This window comes from Nelumbo lutea, chromosome 7, assembly GCF_056320005.1.
Source record: "Nelumbo lutea isolate HS-2025 chromosome 7, American lotus-T2T, whole genome shotgun sequence".
NCBI classification, from domain to species: domain Eukaryota; kingdom Viridiplantae; phylum Streptophyta; class Magnoliopsida; order Proteales; family Nelumbonaceae; genus Nelumbo; species Nelumbo lutea.
The window spans coordinates 58,911,739-58,932,728 of record NC_142690.1 but is presented as its reverse complement, the minus strand read 5'-3'; the positions used below and the strand labels follow the sequence as shown (position 1 = coordinate 58,932,728).

Here is a 20,990-nt window from a genome sequence, read left to right as displayed (position 1 = left end):
AAAAAATGGCCGGTTTTGAAAACGGATTCCCCAACATGTTCATGGAAGTGGAACTTTCACCCCCGGTAGTAGTGATACTAAGAGAAAAAGGAGGGCTTGTATGAGTAGCCCAGTTTGGGAAGGGGAAAAGGGCCGTTTACCAAAAATGTAGGAAAGAATTTAGTTATTATAGCAAGGGTGGTACGGGTCATTTGAGCAGACATTTGCTCACACATGAGCCTGATTTGGAAAGTTTTCAAAGTAGAGGATATTGATGGGAAGGGGAAAAGGGCCGTTTACCAAAAATGTAGGAAAGAATTTAGTTATTATAGCAAGGGTGGTATGGGTCATTTGAGCAGACATTTGCTCACACATGAGCGAGAGGAAGATGAAGGGAGAGAAACAACCCAAACACAGATTGGAAGGGGAACTAGTTTTGGTACTTTTAGATATTCACAAGAAAAAATGAGACAAGAACTTGCTAAGTATATTGTACATGCAGAACAACCATTTATATTAGCTGAAGATCCAACGGTTTGGAAAGTTTTCAAAGTAGAGGATATTGATGGGAAGGGGAAAAGGGCCGTTTACCAAAAATGTAGGAAAGAATTTAGTTATTATAGCAAGGGTGGTACGGGTCATTTGAGCAGACATTTGCTCACACATGAGCGAGAGGAAGATGAAGGGAGAGAAACAACCTAAACATAGATTGGAAGGGGAATTAGTTTTGGTACTTTTAGATATTCACAAGAAAAAATGAGACAAGAACTTGCTAAGTATATTGTACATGCAGAACAACCATTTATATTAGCTGAAGATCCAAAGCTAGAAAAATGGTTGCGTAGTTCTGTAAACCCACAATATAAAAAAGTTTCTAGGAATACTATAAGAACTGATGTTTTAAAAATATTTTATTCATATAAACAAAATTTATTTTCTTTGTTAGCAAATCTTAATTATAAAGTTGCATTTATTTCGGATGTTTGGACATCCAATTTTAATATTAGTTATATTTGTGTTACCGACCATTTCATTGATGAAAATTCGCTTTTGAATAAAAGAATTTTAAGTTTTACTAGGCTTGAATGGCCATATAGTGGCCCAACTATTGCTGCAAGTATTTTAAATACTTTGCATGCCTATGGTTTTGATAATGTCAGCAATAATGATTCTGCATTAAATATTTTAAAATCTCAATTAAAACCATGCTTAAATGGTAAATTATTTCACATTAGATGTGCATGTTGTAGAGAACACTGATGTGGGCCCCATAGCTACGGTCCCACTGTGTTCGTAGGGTAGAAGATGTTCTAGTCTGCCTAGGGTTAGCTATTGGTCATTTAGTTGTTTCAATTGTTATTTATTTCAGTTTTATTTTTTGCTCTATTTGTTATGTAAAGACTAAGGGCAGATCTGTCCTTTCCATGTAATGAACATAACCTATAAATATTAATTAAAGTGGCGGCGACAGAATATTGAGGCTTCTGCTCCTCCTTTCAACTCTTGTGTTCTACTGCTTCTCCTCCCTCTTCCTCTTCTTTCCTCTTACCTTCTTATTTTCGATCCCGAAATCCATTAGGGTTCAAGACTGATAACAGTCCTGAACTTCTACTTGGTATCAGAGCTAGGGTTTCTCATGTGAGTCTAGTCCAGCCGACCAAATGAGAACCATCTAAGGCTGAAAGCTGAGAAAGCAGAGTTCGTTGACTGGTTCTTGGAGATCTCCAGAGGATTAGCAGCTGTTTGAAGAAGTCCCACAGTTGTAGCGAGTTGGTGATCAGGAAGAATCAGAGAAGGCTAGGGTTCGGGTAACCTTGGTAGAAGGTTACCCGAACCCTGCAGCAAACCCTAGTATTGGACTGAACCTTGTGATCTTATCCCTGCGGCAAACCCTAATAGTTCTCCTCAACATTGATCAGTTTTAGGGTTTCATATTAACCCTAATACAAACCTTATCCGTACGGTACTGTCTGGAGTGTACGGCTTTTAGGACTGATTAAAACCTCAAATTGGCCTCAGCATATCAGATTGTTCTTCAAACAGTTTTCAGTTTTCTTTTGGGGTTTCGAACACTTCTAAAGGGGTGAAAACAATTCGGACTGTTGCTGTTGTGTGTGGTTGTTGATTCCAGATCAGTTTTATACATGTTTCATGCACATCTACTGTGAGTACAGATTGGTTCTATACTGATTTTGTGATTGTGGTTGGTAGTTCTAGTGCTGGTTTTGACTATAGTAACCCTAATTTTGAGACTTCTGGTTCTTGACCGAAATGGAGTTTAAGAATCAGGCAGAAGGCAGTTTTGAGAACAGTAGTTATGATGGTGGTTCTGAGACAGGTTTTCAGATTACAATCGTAAAGTTTGATGTATCAAACTACTTGGAATGGGCCCAATCAGCCATGATGGCTATTGGGGGAAGGGGCAAAGTAGGGTATCTCTTGGGAGATGTGGCAGAACCTTCCAAGGGAGACCCTATGTATACCAAGTGGGTCCAAGAAAACAACTTGGTTATGACATGGCTATGCATCCCCATATCAGCTGAAATCACTTATGGGCAAAGACAACCAAGGAGATATGGAATGTGATGAAAGAGACTTACTCCCAACCCCTTAATGTAACCAGGGCATATGAATTGAAATGTGAGGTGAATTCCCTTAAACAAGGAGAGAAACCGGTGTCGGTCTACTTCTGTACCTTGAAGTTCCTGTGGCATGAGATTGATCACTTAGAGACTCTTGAGTGAGAGAGTCCCAAAGATGCTTAGATACATAGAAAGCACATCGAGACAAACAGAGTGTTTGAGTTCCTGGTAGGACTGAATTCAGAATATGATATTGTGAGGCAACAGATTTTGACCAGAGATAGTGTGACCCTCTCTCAGGCATACTCCTTAGTGCACAGTGAAGAGACAAGGAGGAAAGTCATGATGCAACCTTAGCCGCTTACTACCTGCCTTGGTCGCTGTCAAACCCAAAACAGAGGGTGATTCAGAGAAGGATAGAAAGAAGGAAGATAAAAGGGATGTGGTGTATGAGCATTGCAAGAAACCTAAACACACAAAAGTAACATGTTGGAAGCTGCATCCACATTTGGTCCCAGCAAAGTCTAGAAGTAAAAGGGGTAATGCTCATGTGGCTATGACTATTGATTCAGCATCCTCATCTGGCACAAGAGGCACACCATTAGAGACCTTAGTTGCAGTTCAGGCTGCTCTAACACAATTGGAGAAGGAAGTTGGCAGTTCAGCTCAGTTACCGCAGTCATCGTCAGCCCCGGCCACATCGGCCTTTGCACACTCAGGTACTCGAGCCTCAGCCTACCATGCCTCTGCTCTAGGTACTACTGAACCTTGTTGGGTAATAGATTCAGGTGCATCCGACCATATGACTAGCTTGCCCTCTTTGTTCACTACTTATTACTTATCTTCTAGTAGGGATAAAGTGTCTATAGCTGATGGCTCTCTTGTCCCTATTTCTGGCAAGGGTGACATCAAACTGTCGGATACTATATCCTTGTCCTCTGTCTTGCATGTTCCTAAACTGGATACTAACCTCCTTTCCGTTAGTAGTATTACCAAACATTTGAACTGCTCAGTAACTTTCTTTCCTGACCGATGTGTTTTTCAAGACCTGGAGACGAAGAAGGTGATTGGGGCTGGCCGTGAGACGAATGTGATCTATCTGCTCGGGGAGAGTTCTCATCGGGAAGAGTCAGTGGATAAGAAGTTACTTGTTTCTCAGGTTGTGAGTCCGGTTATGCTTTGGCATAACCGATTGGGTCATTTATCTTTTCGGTCCTTGAAGAGTCTGTTTCCTACTTTGTTTGAGTCTGTTGAGTCATCTCAGTTGAATTGTGAAAGTTGTGAGTTTGCTAAACATTGTAGAAACTCTTATTCATTGAGTAATAAAAGGAGTAATGGTTCTTTTGATATTGTGTATACTGATGTTTGAGGGCCATATCACATTCCTTATATGGGTGGGTACAGGTATTTTTTGTTATTTGTTGATGACCACACCTGGTTTTCTTGGGTTTATCTTATGCGTTCACGAGATGAGGTGCCTGCCCTGACCCAAAACTTCCACCAAATGATCCTAACCCAGTTTGATGCCAGGATCAAAGTGCTTAGATATGATAATGCAAAGGAATACTTTGCTAAGCCATTGGCATCGTACCTCCTTAGCCATGGGGTTATCCACCAGAGCACTTGCCCTCATACACCTTAGCAGAATGGGGTTGCAGAAAGGAAGGATAAGCACATTTTGGAGGTGGCTAGAAGTATTATGTTTACCTCCAATGTCCCTATTCGCTTCTGGGGTGATGCTATCCTTACGACGGTATATCTTATTAATCGGATTCCTTCCCGGGTTCTTGATATGAAACCTCCTTTTTCCCTTCTATACTCCAATGAGGAGTTGTTCACTATTCCCCTCAAGACATTTGGTTGTACCTGTTTTGTTCAGCTTCTTGGTCCCCATCACTCCAAGTTTGAACCCAAGGCCTCCAAATGCATCTTTCTTGGTTATGCACAAATTGAAAAGGGTTATTGTTGTTATGATCCTGTCTCAGGGAAGAAGTTTGTATCCATGGATGTCACTTTTTTTGAGGAGACACCCTACTATTCTCGGGTCTCTCCTTAGGGGGAGAGTAGTGATTTGGGTCATTTTCTTCATGGGGAGTGCAGTGAGGATAGGGTTAATACTTTTGGGGCTGTTCCCTTACCTATTCCAGTTGGTGATGAGGGCTGCAGTAGCGAGGGTGGTCAGAGGGATCGGGAGTTGATAGTCTATCACAGGCGATGTAGGCAGGTTGATCCCGGTCATCAGCAGTTCCGGCAAGCTCCAACCTCTTCTACGGCTCCAAGTTCAGATATTACAGTCCCAGGGCCCATAGAGGCTCTTTCCATTGTGTTGCTACCTTACCCTCTGCAGATGACCTTGACCTTCCCATTGCCCTCCGTAAAGGAAAACGGCATTGCACCACATCTACAGCCCACTGCATCTCCCAGTTTTTGTCCTATGATCGCCTATTTCCCTTCTACAGGTCCTATCTCACTTTCGTTGCTGATGTCCCTATTCCGAGAACAGTGCAAGAAGCCCTATCAGTCCCGGAGTGGAAAGGTGCAATGCAAGTTGAAATGGATGCCCTGTTGAAAAATAATACCTGGGAGCTAGTTGACTTGCCCAAAGGAAAGAAACCAGTTGGATGCAGGTGGGTATTTACTGTGAAGCACAATGCGGATGGTTCCATTGAGAGGTACAAAGCTCGACTAGTTGCTAAAGGGTTCACTCCGACTTATGGTATAGATTACTTGGAGACATTTGCCCCGGTAGCCAAGATGACCACCATTCGGGTTCTATTATCTCTTGCAGCAAGCTACACTTGGCCTTTGTACCAAATGGATGTTAAGAATGCCTTTCTGAATGGGGATTTGCAGGAAGAGGTTTACATGCAGTTGCCTCTTGGATTCTATGATATTGAGGCAGGTAAGAAGGTCTGCCGGCTCAATAAGGCATTGTATAGTTTGAAGCAGTCACTTAGAGCTTGGTTCGACAGATTCAGACTAGCCCTTGGGAAGTTCGGTTATTTACAGGCCCAGTCAGATCATACATTGTTCATCAAGATGGTGGAGTCATCACTGACACTACTTGCAGTATATGTTGATGATATTGTGGTGACAGGAAATGACAACCATGAGATTGAGTCCCTCAAACAGCTCCTTCATCAAGAGTTTGAGGTGAAAGATCTGGGTACACTACGGTATTTTTTCGGTATTGAGGTTGCTAGATCTAAACAGGGATCTTTGTCTCTCTGATGAAATATGTTTTAGATCTCTTGGTTGAAACTGGAAAGCTGGGTGTCAAACCTGTAGATACATCCATTGAATAGAACCACAGGATTAGTGCAGAGAGTGGGGAGCTGCTTGAAGACAAAGTTATGTTCCAGCGGTTAGTGGGAAAGCTCCTATATCTATGCCTCACCCGGCCAGATATCAGTTATGTTGTTAGTGTTGTCAGTCAGTACATGCATTCTCCTAGAACCATGCACCTTCTAGCACCAGAAAGAATACTAGCATACTTGAAGAGATGCCCGGGTAGAGGTATACTGTTCGAGAACATGACCACATGAAGGTGGAAGTCTATACGGATGCCGATTGGGTTGGGAGTGTTGATGGCAGAAGGTCTATCGCCGGATATTGTGCTCTTGTGGGAGGTAACCTGGTCTCTTGGAGGAGTAAGAAACAGAGTGTTGTCTCCCGATCCAGTGCTGAAGCTGAGTATAGGTCAATGGCTAATGGAGTGGCTGAGATTCTCTGGCTGAGATCACTACTTGAGGAGTTGGGTATTGAGTATGAGAAGCCCCTGATGCTGTATTGTGATAATCAAGCGGCTATTAATATAGCACACAACCTAGTATAGCATGACAAGACTAAACATATTGAAGTTGATCAATACTTTGTACGAGAGAGGGTCTCATCACAAGAAGTGTCTCCCATACATCACCTCCATTATGCAGCTGGTAGATATCCTCACTAAAGCTGTACCACTGAAGAAGCTAGAGGCAGATTTATCCAAGTTGGGAATGATAAACATTTATTCCCAACCTGGGGGGGAGTGTAGAGAACACTGATGTGGGCCCCACAGCTACGATCCCACTGTGTTCGTAGGGTAGAAGATGTTCTAGTCTACCCAGGGTTAGCTATTGGTCATTTAGTTGTTTCAGTTGTTATTTATTTTAGTTTTATTTTTTGCTCTATTTGTTATGTAAAGATTAAGGGTAGATCTGTCCTTTCCATGTAATGAGCATAACCTATAAATATTAATTAAAGTGGCATCGGGAGAATATTGAAGCTTCTTCTCCTCCTTTCAATTCTTGTGTTCTACTACTTCTCCTTCCTCTTCCTCTTCTTTCCTCTTACCTTCTAATTTTCGATCCTGAAATCCATTAGGATTCAAGACTGATAACAGTCTTGAACTTCTACTCATGTCACATCTTAAATTTATTTATTCAAGATGCCTTGAATATTATTTCTACTCATATTTCAAAAATTAGAAATTGTATTATATATAAAAAGTTTAGGGGCAAGAAAACAAGAATTTAAATATTTATGCCAAAATTATGGTTAAAATATAATAATTTTATATTAGATGGGAAATTGCAGTCTGTATAAGAGATTTTTTTAAAACCTTTTTATGATGCAACAAATGAATTATCTAGAATTTATTATCCAACTAGTTGTAACTTACAATATCAATTATTGGTAATTAGTGATGTTTTGCTAAATGTAGAAATAATCCACAATTTCAATGTGTTGAAATTATGGAAAATAAATTTAAAAAATATTGGGAGAACATTTCTCCCCTTTATCGTTTAGCTACAATATTAGACCCTAGGATTAGGAAAGTTGGTTTAGATATTTTACTTGAAACATATTATGAAAATATGAATATTGATGTAGGAAATAAGAATGAATAAATTAATAATTTATTATTTGAAATGTATAGTTTGTATGAATCTGAAGTTTTTGAAATGTACAATTTGCATGAATCTAAAGCTTTAGGAAATATTCCTACAACTTGTTCATCTACTTCTTCTATTTCTGACCTTGAACCCAGTAGTAGAAGAGAAAAACTTTTTTATTTAATAAGTAGACGACAAAAATCTACTAGTTCTACAACAAGTTCATTTACTGAACTTAATTTTTATTTGCAAGCAAATTTTTCTAATTTAGGTGAAGTATCAAATAATTTTGATATTTTAGCCTGGTGGAGTGATACTAAAGAAGCTGCATGAACGATGAGAGCATGGAGATGTGCATCTGCTTCAAGGATTGGCTAGATGCAAAAGATAGATTACAAGACAAGGGAGGGCATGATACAACACTGGACATCTGCTTCATGAATGATGATTCATGAATTTGACTACTTGTAGAGTTTTTCATTTTTTCAAATTATTGTAAAATTTTTAAATTTTATTTAATTTATTTGATATATATTTTTAATTTTTTAATAATGTAATTTTGTATTTTCAATTTGTAACCATATTGTATTTTTTATATTTTATTAATTTATTCCATTTTTATATTTCATTCATCCAAGTATGCAATGATCCAATCATTGTATTTGTAATTCACTAATCTGTGCCATTCAAATTTAAATGAATTAAAATTCCTATTTTTCTTCCAATTTGTTATTCCATCATTCTTATTTCAATTTGGTTAAGTATTTTTTTTTCATTTATGTATTAAATAACTTAAATTTCTCATTTCTTAATTTTTTAAATAATTCCTAATTCACAAAGTTCATAGGGAAGTTAAATATTTTAGTTTTACAATTTTACTTAGAAAATAAATCAAAATTTTCAAAAAAAAAAAAACAGTGCAGCCCGGTTCGACCTAGGTCCAAGGCCCCCCCTGTTTCCCAGGCCCACGACATGGCTTGCAGCCCGGCCCAACCCAGGCCCACGTGCCAGTACAACACGGGCTCGTGTGGGCCTGGGCTGTGGCCCATAACGGGCCGACCCACAAAATTTCCACTAGGGAGGATGGCACGACCTATGGCGGCCATGTCGTGCCAGCCTGGCATGTCCCACTTTACACCTCTAGGGGTAATAAGAAAGTGAAAACCTTTTGGATCCATTTTCCATTTGCAGTGTGCTGGAAGGTGAGGAGGATAGGAATGGAAGAATTTTTTATAGGAAGTCAAGGAATTTAGAAAAACTGTGTGGTGGCATGGACTCGGAGCTAATGGATTGGGTTTTGTCTTTAGCAGATTTTGAGGGGAGGGGGCACTATTTGAAGCAAGGTGAAAAAATACAAAAAATTGCTAAAAAATAAAAAAAAAGTCAAAAAATTCAAAAAAGAAAAAATAAAAAATATTAAACATAATATTAATAAGGCATATAAACTTAAATTTTAAAACTAATGGTTTAAAAAAACCTATTATCTAAAATTAAAATACATAAACATGACATGTAAAGCATATTCAAATGAAAATTTAAAACTAAAATCAAACATATAAAATATTTTCAAGCATGTAAAGCCCACAATATCTTTTTTTTCCTCAATTACAGTACTTCAAGTAGTTATTGTGATGTAAAACATATTAAATTCCTGATTCTACGAGTCACCTTTGTGTCACGCCCCTCGAGGCAAGCCCAAACAAGTGCATGTTAGGGTCTTAATTTCTTAATTCTCACACAAAAAGTAATGATTTTATAATTTTAATTGCTTTTTAAGAAGATATTTTATTAAGATGAATGAATGAACAACATTAGCAAATAGGGGGTCCTTGGAGCTTCGGTGAGCGAGCGAACTGAGGGGTGTGGTCGTGCGCCTTTTGAAAGTGCTGCGCCTAGGACCTGGGCAAGGCTGCCTACCCTAAAATGCGCCTTGCCTGTGTGCCTAATCACGCCTTTTAAATCACTGGGGGAGTTAAAAGAGAGGACTTTGGTTCAGATTTTTGGAACACTTAAGAATTATAATGCTTTGCTTGCTAATACTTGTTTTTTTCCTGATTGTAATGGGTAATGCCTCATCACCATCCTCTCTTGGAACTTTTATTTTGTCTTAGCAAAATTTTTCTTTTATTTACCTTCTAAAAAGGTTGTGTCGTGGAAGCAGTCCATACTGCTCTCCCCTTGGTCTCTTTAGGACCCCATCCTTACAAGGCTATATTTTGGTCTCTTAATTCAAGGAATAATCACCTCACACCAAGACTGAGGCCTGTTTGCTAAGTCCTTCGTGACCAACAAACCAGCAGGTGAGTATCAGATCTAGGCATCCTTGACAAATCTGCACCCAAACTGAATGCCAAAACCCTTGCTTCCCTGATGTCTAAGTCTCCAAGGTCCCTCCGTTTCACCTTTTAACCAGAGAATAATAGTCTTTATTCATCTTTAACAATCAGACCCCCAAAACCATGGGAAATAGCCTCTTTCAAACCTTGAAGCACAACTTGTAGTTTTTCTTGTATGGAATTTCTAGATCCTAGTTGTCTAGAAAATGCCATTTTGATGTCCCCATTATGATCTCTGAATGCACCACCTACACCTGAGTTCTCAGGATTCCCATGGCTACAGCCATCTAAATTTTTACTTGTACATGCCTAGTGTACTAGGTATCGAATATGATACCAAATATTGCATGGATACTTCTCAATGTACTCTATAGCATTAATATCTTTAGAATATATAAACTGGTATTTTTAAAAAACTATACTATAAATGCACTAATTTTAAAATATGTAAAGTGGTATTATTACCTTTTTAAAAAATGTTAGAAATTTAATTAAATTTGGCAAGGCATAAGTTTTAAGACCAACATATTATGCCTCAGCAAGTGTCCTTAGTATGTCTTGACCTTCTTTTCTGAGTACATAATTTATCCTTACCATCTTCTTCAGCCTTCTTACTTTGTTCCACCTTCTTACTTCCCATTCTAACTATAAGAGCCACTTGCTTCTCCTCGGGAGGATTCATCACATTCTTTGTTTTCTCAGGTTGAATCAAGGCATACACCTCTTGTATGCTAGGTAATTCCTTGCTTCCCAATATTTGAACTCTAAGATGGATTAAGACCAGTAAGGGAAAACACTGCTAAGATACGAGTTTTATGTAGGCCCTTTGGCATTGGCATCGCTTTCTCAATCAATGGATTGGTAATGATCCAACTCCTATATAGATGTAAGAGTGGAGAAGTAATGACCCAACTCCTTCGACATAGAAATAAGAGTAGAGGAGTATGCTTTGCTTGATCCAAAAATTGTAATTGATACACTCTCGCATAGCGTCTTTGTTTTGAATAAGTATGCTTTGCTTGATCCAAAATTTCATTTACAGTTTCAGCAGATAAAGTTTCTTCTGAGAGTGCTGCATTGATGATTATAGCCAAGACATGATCATGCATTTCTCTTGTTTCCACCTATCATGTGTGCAAGTCCACTATTTTGAGGTTCAGCAACCAGTCAAATGTCCTTCCCCCAACAAACTATCTTACACCTTACCACTCTATATGATTCAGATCATATATATATATATATATATATATATTCAACACCTTGATTTGGGTATATGATGAACTGCTGTGATGCTAGATCTGGGTAAATCATTTGTCACCATATTCATAATGAGACCACAAGTTAAATGAGGTGCTGTTCATGAGTGGGTATTGGTTGAGCTGCTGAGATAACAGATGTGGCTGAATCATTTGTCACCATATTCATAATCAGAAACAAGTTAAATGAAGTGCTGTCCAGCCAACACAGGCCTCAAAACAAACAGATCACAGGTGCGGTCCAGTCTACATAGACCCTAGCACACAAACACAAGTCTTCAGTAATTTAAGCTTCTTGCCACGTGATAATCAGATATCCAGACATCTGTACACCATGACACCATCGTCAACCAACATCAATTCCTGTAAATTTCACAATCAACCCAAAAAAAAGGTAAGTTGCAGGCCAGCTGAATCTTTTTACACATATTCCAGCTTTGTACTTAGTTTTCTCAGCCCAAAAAGCACTGATAATAAGGAAAAAGAACAAGTCTTCAATAATGATTTCCGAGGGAAGATTAGGAATTAATCAGCCTTAAAACATCCTTTTTTCTCAGTCTTCAAACAACTTTTAAAAACAGACCCTTTGATCTGTATAAACAAACTCAGATGCAGCAAATACCACGGGAACATTCATTGCTGATCCACAATCAGCATTGCAGGGATACCCCTACAACCTCCAATTCCCAACAAGTCTTGATATAATAAAAACTATTGGCAGAGAAACAGATCTAAAACATTTTCAAAGCAGTCTTACATCACCAGTCATCTGCTCAGGTCTGTAAAGAATGCCCTTGGCATTACAACTAAGGGAAAAGGAACAAAAGAAGAGAAAAGGCTTGCTACCTTTGACCATTCCAAGGGAACTGAGTTATGTCTCTTTTCTTTTGATCACGCGAACAGAAAAATGAAGTCAAGAAAGGAAAGGATCAATTAGATTTCCTGTTTTGCTACCTTGGAAGAAGTGTAAGAGAGAATAGAGAAAAGACAAAGGAATGGAGAGAAAAGTTGTGAGTGGCAGTGGCGCAGTGCCCCACTCATTGTTTTATTGGACTGAACATAACAAAGGGTAAAAGGGCTATATCACTATAAGTGCAAATTACAACAGCTTGAAGTTGGATGGCATGGTTGAAGGATAAATTGGCTTGTAGATGTCAATTTGCAAATAACTTGTCTAACCTTCTTGAAGTTAGAGAGGGAGATGGATATCCTTTCCATTCATCACCAAAGTTTAGTGGACTACTGGTCTGTTGTGGAGTGCAAATTCTTTGAGCACATAATTTTTAAATTTCTTGAATATTTTCTAGGTAAGCATTCCTGCTTTTGCAAACCTTGCAGATAGTGATAGATCATTGCAAATATATATAATTCTTACTTCTACTTTGTCCCTGCTGCAGCATCCGTTTCCATTTGCTTTCTTAAACCAACATTAGATAATTTTTTCACTTTGTTTATATAGAATCTTATCCTTATGCCAAATAATTTCATACTTTTTATTCCCTTCACTAAGTACTTGTTATATCAGGCACAATATCCTTCCCTGGTAAACTACATGGAGAAACAGACACAGATTACTCCGAGAATGAGGGGCATACTGATCAACTGGCTAATTGAGGTAAGCTAAGTTTGCCATGGTGGATGCTAGCATCACAGGCTTGGCCATCATGTCCCTTAAATCTCAACAGGACAGTATGTAACACCCCATAATCCCCTGTATTTGCACAAGAGCCCCTGTTCATGAATTTTTCTCTAATGATTTGAGGTCTGTGCAATGGACAAGCCCCATCATACTAACAATTTTCTTATGCTATTTTCTTTCTTCCAATGATGCTGCTTACCAATTTAAATTTCATGTTTTCCCTTAGTTGTTTACAACTTTACAAACTTGTCTCTTTTGGCCTTATGCAACCAAATTGAGCAGTAAAACTTTTATCTTTGTTACAGGTGCACTACAAATTTGGACTGATGCAAGAAACGTTGTTTCTCATGGTGGCATTGTTGGACAGATTCCTTTCTGTGTATATAATTAAAAAGAAGGAAATGCAGTTGGTTAGCCTAACTTCACTGTTGCTAGCATCAAAATATGAGGACTTTTGGCATCCAAAGGTACATATACCTGTCCATGTCTAAAGGATTTTTATGATCTATTTTCTAAATTAATTTATATGCTACTGGTAACAAAATAACTTATGTTTTGACTAATTTTTCTAATTAATACAGGTCAAGGATTTGATTAGCATCTCAGCTGATTCATACACAAGAAATGAAATGCTTGCAATGGTTTGCATCTTATGTTTATTTTCCCCAACTATCTTGTTTTTGTCTTAACAAAGTAGTAAAATTGCTCCTCTTTTCAGGAGAGTCTTATTCTCAAGAAGTTGATGTTCCGTCTGAATGTGCCAACTCCATATGTGTTCATGTTAAGGTTTCTCAAGGCTGCTCAGTCTGAAATGAAGGTCCAAGATACACTTGTTGAATTTTAACTTTTCCTTGTCTTTGTTTGGATTTTGGTGCAAATTTCTTGATAACATTCAAAAGGTCCATTTTATTACTGCAACAAAAATTATGGAAACTTAATTTTGTTCTTTGGGTTCTTGACCAGCTTGAGCATCTCGCTTTCTACCTTATTGAGCTGTCCCTAGTTGAATATGAAGCTTTAAAATTCAAACCATCCTTGCTATGTGCATCGGCTATATATGTCGCACGATGTACACTGCAAATATCTCCTGCTTGGACTACACTACTTAGCAGACATACACACTATGAAGAATCAGAACTCAGGTGTGTTTTTAATCTTTTAGGTGCACGTAACTGTGTTTGATGTGCAATGAGTAAGCATTGAATTGCATTTGTTTGGGCTTAATATTGCAGAGAATGCGCAGATATGATTTTGAAATTCCAGAAGGCTGCTGCAAGGGGACCATTGAAAGTAACATATGAAAAATACTTGCATCCTGATCAAAGTTGTGTTGCAGCATTAGAAGCAATTGACAGGCTTCCTCAGTGACATCAATTTTACTGCTAATTTTTGTCCTCTGTAAATATGTACATAGTTTTCTTCACCACCAAAGAAAGCTTGACATGCCAACTTTTCATCTCCCGCTTGAATTCAGTGTGCATGAAAGCTTGACAGTTATTGGTAGGAGCTGTGTGAAAAGAGATATCCACACTAAATTATTTCTAAGTGACGACCCCGTCATCCTGGAGTCTATTAGCAATTGTAATGACAGATTGCGTGCATAGGGTTCAGAATTTGCATGTCTCAAATGTTGCTTTATGGATGATGATATTTCAAGAATCCATGAATACTGTTACTGCTGATAATTTTGTTGTCATTTGTATATTTTTGGATATGAAACAAGTGAGTTTTTTTGTCAATTTAAAACTTGGGAGGTAATATTATTAATCAGAATGTGTATGTACTCTGATAATTATAACCAAAAGAGAATGCTACAAAAATTCTTGAAAATCCTGTCTTATTGTTGTAGGTTGGTCTATGTATTGATTTTAGTTAAAACTTGTTATGGTCCAAGTTCTTGCAAACCACTTTTAATTGGTTTTTGTTAATTTTATTAAGCACCCAATTCCAAATCTAATGCCTAATGGGGATCAAAATATCAAATTCTTAATTTTCGAAACATATCAGCAGATTGAATTTTGGATCCAAGGATATTAGATGTGTATGAACATTTTACAGCCCTATTGGCAAGCCTAAAAAAATTGCTTCATTCCGAAGGATGCAAGTGTCCTTCCAAGTGTAAGCACGTGGTCAAGCGTCTGAATGTCCGAGAAGATGGCTGTCGATGTACAGAGAGAGAGAGAGAGAGAGAGAGAGAGAGAGAGAGAGAGAGAGAGAGAGAGAGAGAGAGAGAATGGGTTTTCTTACCATTTGTGTCTTGGGTCTCCATTTGGGCATAGCGGCCCTATTTCCTTTTAGCTTCTTAATAAATATTTTAGAACTCTTTAGAAACCAAATTAGCACAAGTGGCAAGTTCTCCACCACTAACCAAATGGTTTAATTTGTAATATTGAGTTGGATCGCTTTAGTTTGACTCAGGTTCATGCTGGGTCAACTTTGTCTATTGCCTTTTATAAATCCAGGCATTGACATGGCTTAATTATGTAATTGAATTAATTTAGATAATGGTAACTAATTTAAATTAACTACAGTTATCTATGTCAGGTGTTTTATGTTGGTTAAGTCAAGTCAATTAGATTAGGTTAATTAAGCTAATTAATTAAGTTAAATAAATAAATTTAATTTAATTTAATTTAATTAAGTTTATTAAGTTAATAGGTTGTTTAAGAGTGGCTCTGCAGGTTTAATTAAGTTACTAGTAAATGTGTAATTTCAGATAATATTGTATATTTGAGATGTGTCTAGGTTTTTTATAAAATTTCTATATTTTCTATAATATTTTATATATCTTTCTAATCTAATCTTTTATTTTTTTTTAATTATGAAATAATGAACTTACTTGTTTGACATAATACATACGATGGTTTTAAATCTATATGGATTTTAATTTTTTAGTCCACTTCCATCATCAATAAAAACAATTTTTGTTTATGACACTTATTTTTGTAGAATATTCTGAATGCATCATATTAGGGATTTCTTTTAATTTTATATAAACTTTTTATGTTCTTTTCTATAGCATTTTGTTTTATATCTAGTTTTAATTTTTATCAATTAATTATGCCATCCTAAATTCATCTAGACCATTGAATTCCTAACCCATTCATTGAATGGAAAACAATTTTCTTTCTGAGACAATTTTAAATTTTGCATCTCATTTCCATTATCTATAAAAAATGATTCTTATTCATCACACTTATTTTCTTTAATATGATGGCTTTATAATATTAGAAATATGCCCCAACTTTACAAAAAAAATTCTATTTTTGTATTTTTATATTTCTTTTTAAAATTTTATTATTTAATTATAACATCATGGGTTGAACCATTTGACTTGGACAACGACTTATTTGGTTTTAAATTTTGTATTTCATTACATCATTAATAAAAATAATTATTGTTCGGCACATTTATCTTTTTTAATATGAATTAATATATAACTTTAAAAGTGTGTCTAAATTTTATGTTTTTGTATTTTATGTAATTTTTATTTTTAAAAAATTTATTATTTAACTATGACATCATAGATTGATCCATTGATTTGAAGAGTTAGACCATTAACCTATCATTGAAGGAGGAAAAAAATTTCATTTTTGTATCAGTTTTTAAATCTTGCATTCTATTTCCATCATTAATAAAAGTATTTCTTATTTACCATACTTAGTTTTGTTTAATATGACAAATATATGATATTAGAGATGTGCCCAAATTTTTTTACAATGTTATTTTTTTTTGTATTTTGGTCTATTTTTTAAATTTTAGCATTTAATTATGGCATCGTGGATTCATTTGTTTTGAGCCAAATGGTTGAATTTCTTACCTTCCACCTAGAAAAACCTGGTTTGTTTTCATGCCAATTTGAAAATATATGTTTTATTACTAATAGCATTGGTGTTTATAGATCTAATTAGTGGAGTTTATTGATGAGAGGCAAAAATACCTTAAATATAGGATTCAATGAGTGAGAACGAGTGTTAATGCTTTAATTATGGGACTTAATGAGGGAATAAAATACATTGAAAAATAATATCCAAATTATTAAGGACTGAATGAAATACTTAATTGGCTTAGGTTCATTATTGTTTAAGGTAATTAATTAACTTATTAAAAACACTAGAACGAGAATATGTGCTATGTACATGTGTAAGTAAACATTAACCATATATGATACTGATATGGCATTTGGATTTAATTTTTATGACTTGTGGATAACCAAAGGCAAATATCCACCTTTATATAGTATAGATATAGATATGAGGCATTAAATTATTAAGGACTGAAGCTAATTAACCTGAGTTTAAGCTAATTAATTACAAAAAATGAAATAAATTAATTATTTATGGAAAATTTAATTAACTTTTGTTTTTTAGATAAATGTAATCAAGTAAGCTAAGTTATACTAGTACGAATCAGCCTGTCCCTAAAAAAGAAAATTTCCAAAGTAAAAAATTAATAATGAAAAGGACAAATATAGGCATATAGCATTGCAAGAGATCCTCCTTGAAATATTCAAATAAATTTACCAATGGATTGATTGGGTGATGATCTACTAGGCCCTCCCTCCCTCCCTCTCTCTCTCTCTCTCTCTCTCTCTCTCAAGGTTCTTGCAAAAACATTGAAGTTGAAGCAAATAATTTTGAGAGCCCTATTGAGTGTTCTGCTTCAAGAGGTGGACCATGTACTCCCATTCTCTAATTTAATGATAATTGTCTAATCTTTGTAAAATCATCTATTTCAGTTTGATTGAAAATTAAAGAAATTCTTCAAAATCTCTCTGTTGCTTCACATCAAAGTCCAAATTTCTTTAAGTTGACTTTAAGGTTCTCAAAAAACATTCCCATGAGACTACAGAAGATCATATCTAAAATCTTGACAATTCCTTTGGAATTGAGGGCTTACTCCTATTTGTGTGCCCCCTACCATTAATGTTCATGTTTCCAAGAGAACATTTAAGGATCTCAAAGAAAAAAAAAATTAATAGTAAAGTAGGAGGCTGAAAAAAGAAAACTCCCTCTCTGGCTCTTCTAGTACGATTCCTTAATTTATTATGAGATCCTTTAGAATCCCAAATAATTTTATTGAGTACATTAATAAATCTTAGAGGAATTTCCTATGGTCAAGTAATAATAATAGAAAGCCCATGCATTTGATGAGTTGGACTAAAGTTTATATGCCTAAAAAATAGGGTGGTTTAGGATTAAAAAAAAATTGTGTTGGGTGAATTATGCAAATCTTTCTAAACTTGGGTGGAAAATTTTAAATGATAAAAATAATTCGTGGGTTCATGTTGTATCAAATAATTATTTAAAGAAGGATAATTTCTGGAATGCAGAAACTAAGAAAGACATTTCTTGGGCTTGGGCTTGGGCTTGGGCTTGGAGAGAGATTCTCAAGCTAGGCCTATGATAGATTGTGGTATTGGGTGGATTATTGGAGATGAAAAATCTATAAACTTCTGGAATGATAAATGGGTACATGTGTCATCTATATATGAAATAACTAATTAAATAATTAATCGTAACCCTTCTTTTGTTAAGGAGGATTTTAAAATGAATGAAATTTTTGTTCTTGATAGAATGGTTTGGAGACAAGACGAACATGGAGACCCATAATGTTGAAAAGCCCACAATTTGGTTTTGTTAAAGTAAATTTTGATGTGCAACTGTTTAAGCCTACAATAACATTTATGCAATTCTCTTGATATTAAAGCTTTTAAGCTTCATACCATCATTATTAATTTGGCCGAGTCTTGGATTGTTTGAGAGATGAGTGTCTTATCGCCTTCTGCATCGTGAAGCAAATCAAGCGGTGAACTAGTTGGTCCTTAACATATATTTGTTTTTCTGACTTTGGGACATGCTACCCCATCTTATGTAGTATTTTATATCAACGTTTTAAAAAATATCTCGGAAATGGAATCATTTTGGCCATCGGTTTCCAAGTTGATAGTTTGACTGTCTGGTTCGAACAGATAGTCCATTCAGACAAACAAATTAAAAAAAAAATAAAAAATAGTTAAAATTAAAAATTGGTCAAAACTATTGAACATGTCAATGGGTCGATGGTTCGACAGCCCAAGTCAACGGGTTGTTGATTTTTTCAATGGTTTTTGGCAAAATACCGGGTTTGGGGTAAAACGGAACTGGTTGCCTGGACGATTCCCGGGCCAAACAATCCGACCATCCAGGTCAATGGCGGTTTGAAAACCTTTCATCTTCCTTCTCCAACTATATTTTCTTTCCACGGATTCCCTTCGTAGTCTCATTTGAATTTGCTTTGATTCTCACGTTTGGGAACTTGGTGATCACCAACCAAAGAGTTCACATTGCCACCACTGGCGATCGGTAAGGGTGTCTCAATGGACTGGTTTTGTACTGAATCTGTTCAATCCAAAATCAATTTGAACGGATTGGACGAACCAAAAATCAATTTGGACGGATTAAATTCGCTTTCATCTTCCTCCAGCCACTCCTTATGAACTCTCATTGTCAATCCTGCATCAACTCCAAAGCCGGTCTCCTCTCACTCCGTTGTAACTCCAACACCTTCATCTGCTGAATTTTTGAAGATTCCATCCCCAAAGAAGGTGGTTTTACCGCTGGTTCAGCCTCCGCCCCTACGGTTCGATGAAGTTGGCCTATGACATTGAGCATAGAGCAGGTATTTTGATCATGTTGACGACTAACAGAGGTTCAAATTTTCAAAGCACCGCATTTGTTGTGGAGACTCACTTTCCGATGACTGAGATTTGGAATACAAAACGTTCTTGAATACTCGTTTTCTTATATTTTTGTTCTATGCGCATAGGCTCTTACTAGAAAGCTTGAGAAGGAATCTGGTTGTGCAATCTCGAGAGGAGGGCCCAAAATTCTCATTCTCAAGGACCTCAATTAATGCTTGTCTAAAAATTAAAGAAAATTTGGACAAGTTTTCTCTAGTCTCTGGCGAAGCTCCAAAGTCCAAACTATGAAAAATCAGTTATCAACTTTTCAAAAAATATACTCCAGAGGATCATGTCTAGAATTTTAAAATTTCCTCCTAAATTAAGAATTAAAAAAAGTAGTTGGGAGTCCTAATTATTGAGGTTAATAGCATTTTGGTTTCCATTGACCAAGAATTTCATATTCTTTTTTCAGATTTATGTGGGATCAGGGAAAGTTTATTTTTCTAGGTATCATTTAACCGGGTAAGTGATACCCATCTCCTAGGTGGGTAAATAACTTTTTCCCACCTAGGGGGAAAGTTGTCAACACTTGAATGGGACAAAAATGCCCTTTTTAATAATGGATTTTTTATGGCTAAAATTGTCATTGCTTTATTTAAATGAGAAATAAAAGAATATGGATAAATACACTTACCCGGGTAAGCGTTCCCCAAGAAATTATCTAGGTAACTGTATTTACCTGTGTAATTAACTTAGCGAAAAACAAACGGGGCCTTAACGAGAAGATTGCAAAAAGACTTGCAGGATGGAAGAAGAACATCCTATCTCTGATTAACGTGGTATCCAGTATGATTCCTTAGTTTGCTATGAGATCTTTTGAAATTCCAATTAACACTATAAATGACTTGGAAAAACTGCAAAGGAATTTTATTTGGTGAAAGTCAAATGACAAGAAGCCTCTCCATCTTGTTAACTAGTGGAGGATGTGCACCTCCAAAAGCTTTGGGAGGTTTGGGGATAAAAAATCTTAGATGGATTAATAGAACTCTTATATCCAAACTTAGATGGAAGGTCTTGACAATTAGTGATTAAAATCTATGGGTCAAGGTGGCTACAAGTAAATATTTGAAAAAATAAAAAAATTCCTTGTGGGAGGCCAATCCAGAAAATGGTATATCTTGGGCTCAAAGGGGGTGTTCTATCAGCCCATGACCTTATTAGAAAAGGAATTGGGTGGAATGTTGGTAATGGCAAGAATGCTAAATTTTGGATTGATAGGGCGGGTAATGGCCCATTGGTTAGTGAAGTGAATCAAGATAGTATCGAAGATTTGAAAATGCTTATGTGTAATGTTATAGATCAAGATAGAAAGACTTGGAAAGATCTTATCAAAGCAATGGTTCCTAATCGAGTTTGGCAGCTTACCATATCCATTTTAATCCCCTCAAACCATTACCAATGGTAAATTCTCTGTCAATTCAGCTTATAATGAGGAATGTAAAGCTAATAGGGGTAATGGGTCCTTTGATAAAATATTGAAGAACATTTGGAATCTCAAACTTCCCCCTAAGCTGAAGTCTTTTATGTTTTAAGTTCTAAGTGGTAAACTTCCTACTAAAAATAAGCTCGTTAATAGAGGTTTTAATATTGATAACGA

The 20,990-nt window shown here is 36.3% G+C and overlaps 1 protein-coding gene across 2 annotated transcripts in view; it reads left to right on the top strand.

Annotated features, from left to right (window-relative positions):
* CYCB3;1 (cyclin b3;1) overlaps positions 1–14,438 on the top strand; it is a 42,424-nt gene extending 27,986 nt beyond the window's left edge. For both annotated transcript variants that reach the window (XM_088952881.1, XM_088952880.1), the window contains 6 exons: positions 12,556–12,645; positions 12,975–13,136; positions 13,251–13,310; positions 13,388–13,486; positions 13,633–13,811; positions 13,902–14,438. In XM_088952881.1, the coding sequence (XP_088809007.1) occupies positions 12,556–12,645; positions 12,975–13,136; positions 13,251–13,310; positions 13,388–13,486; positions 13,633–13,811; positions 13,902–14,037 (726 nt within the window). In that variant the 3' untranslated portion in view covers positions 14,038–14,438. The remainder of the gene's footprint in view (positions 1–12,555; positions 12,646–12,974; positions 13,137–13,250; positions 13,311–13,387; positions 13,487–13,632; positions 13,812–13,901) is intronic.
* The last annotated feature ends 6,552 nt before the right edge of the window (positions 14,439–20,990 follow it).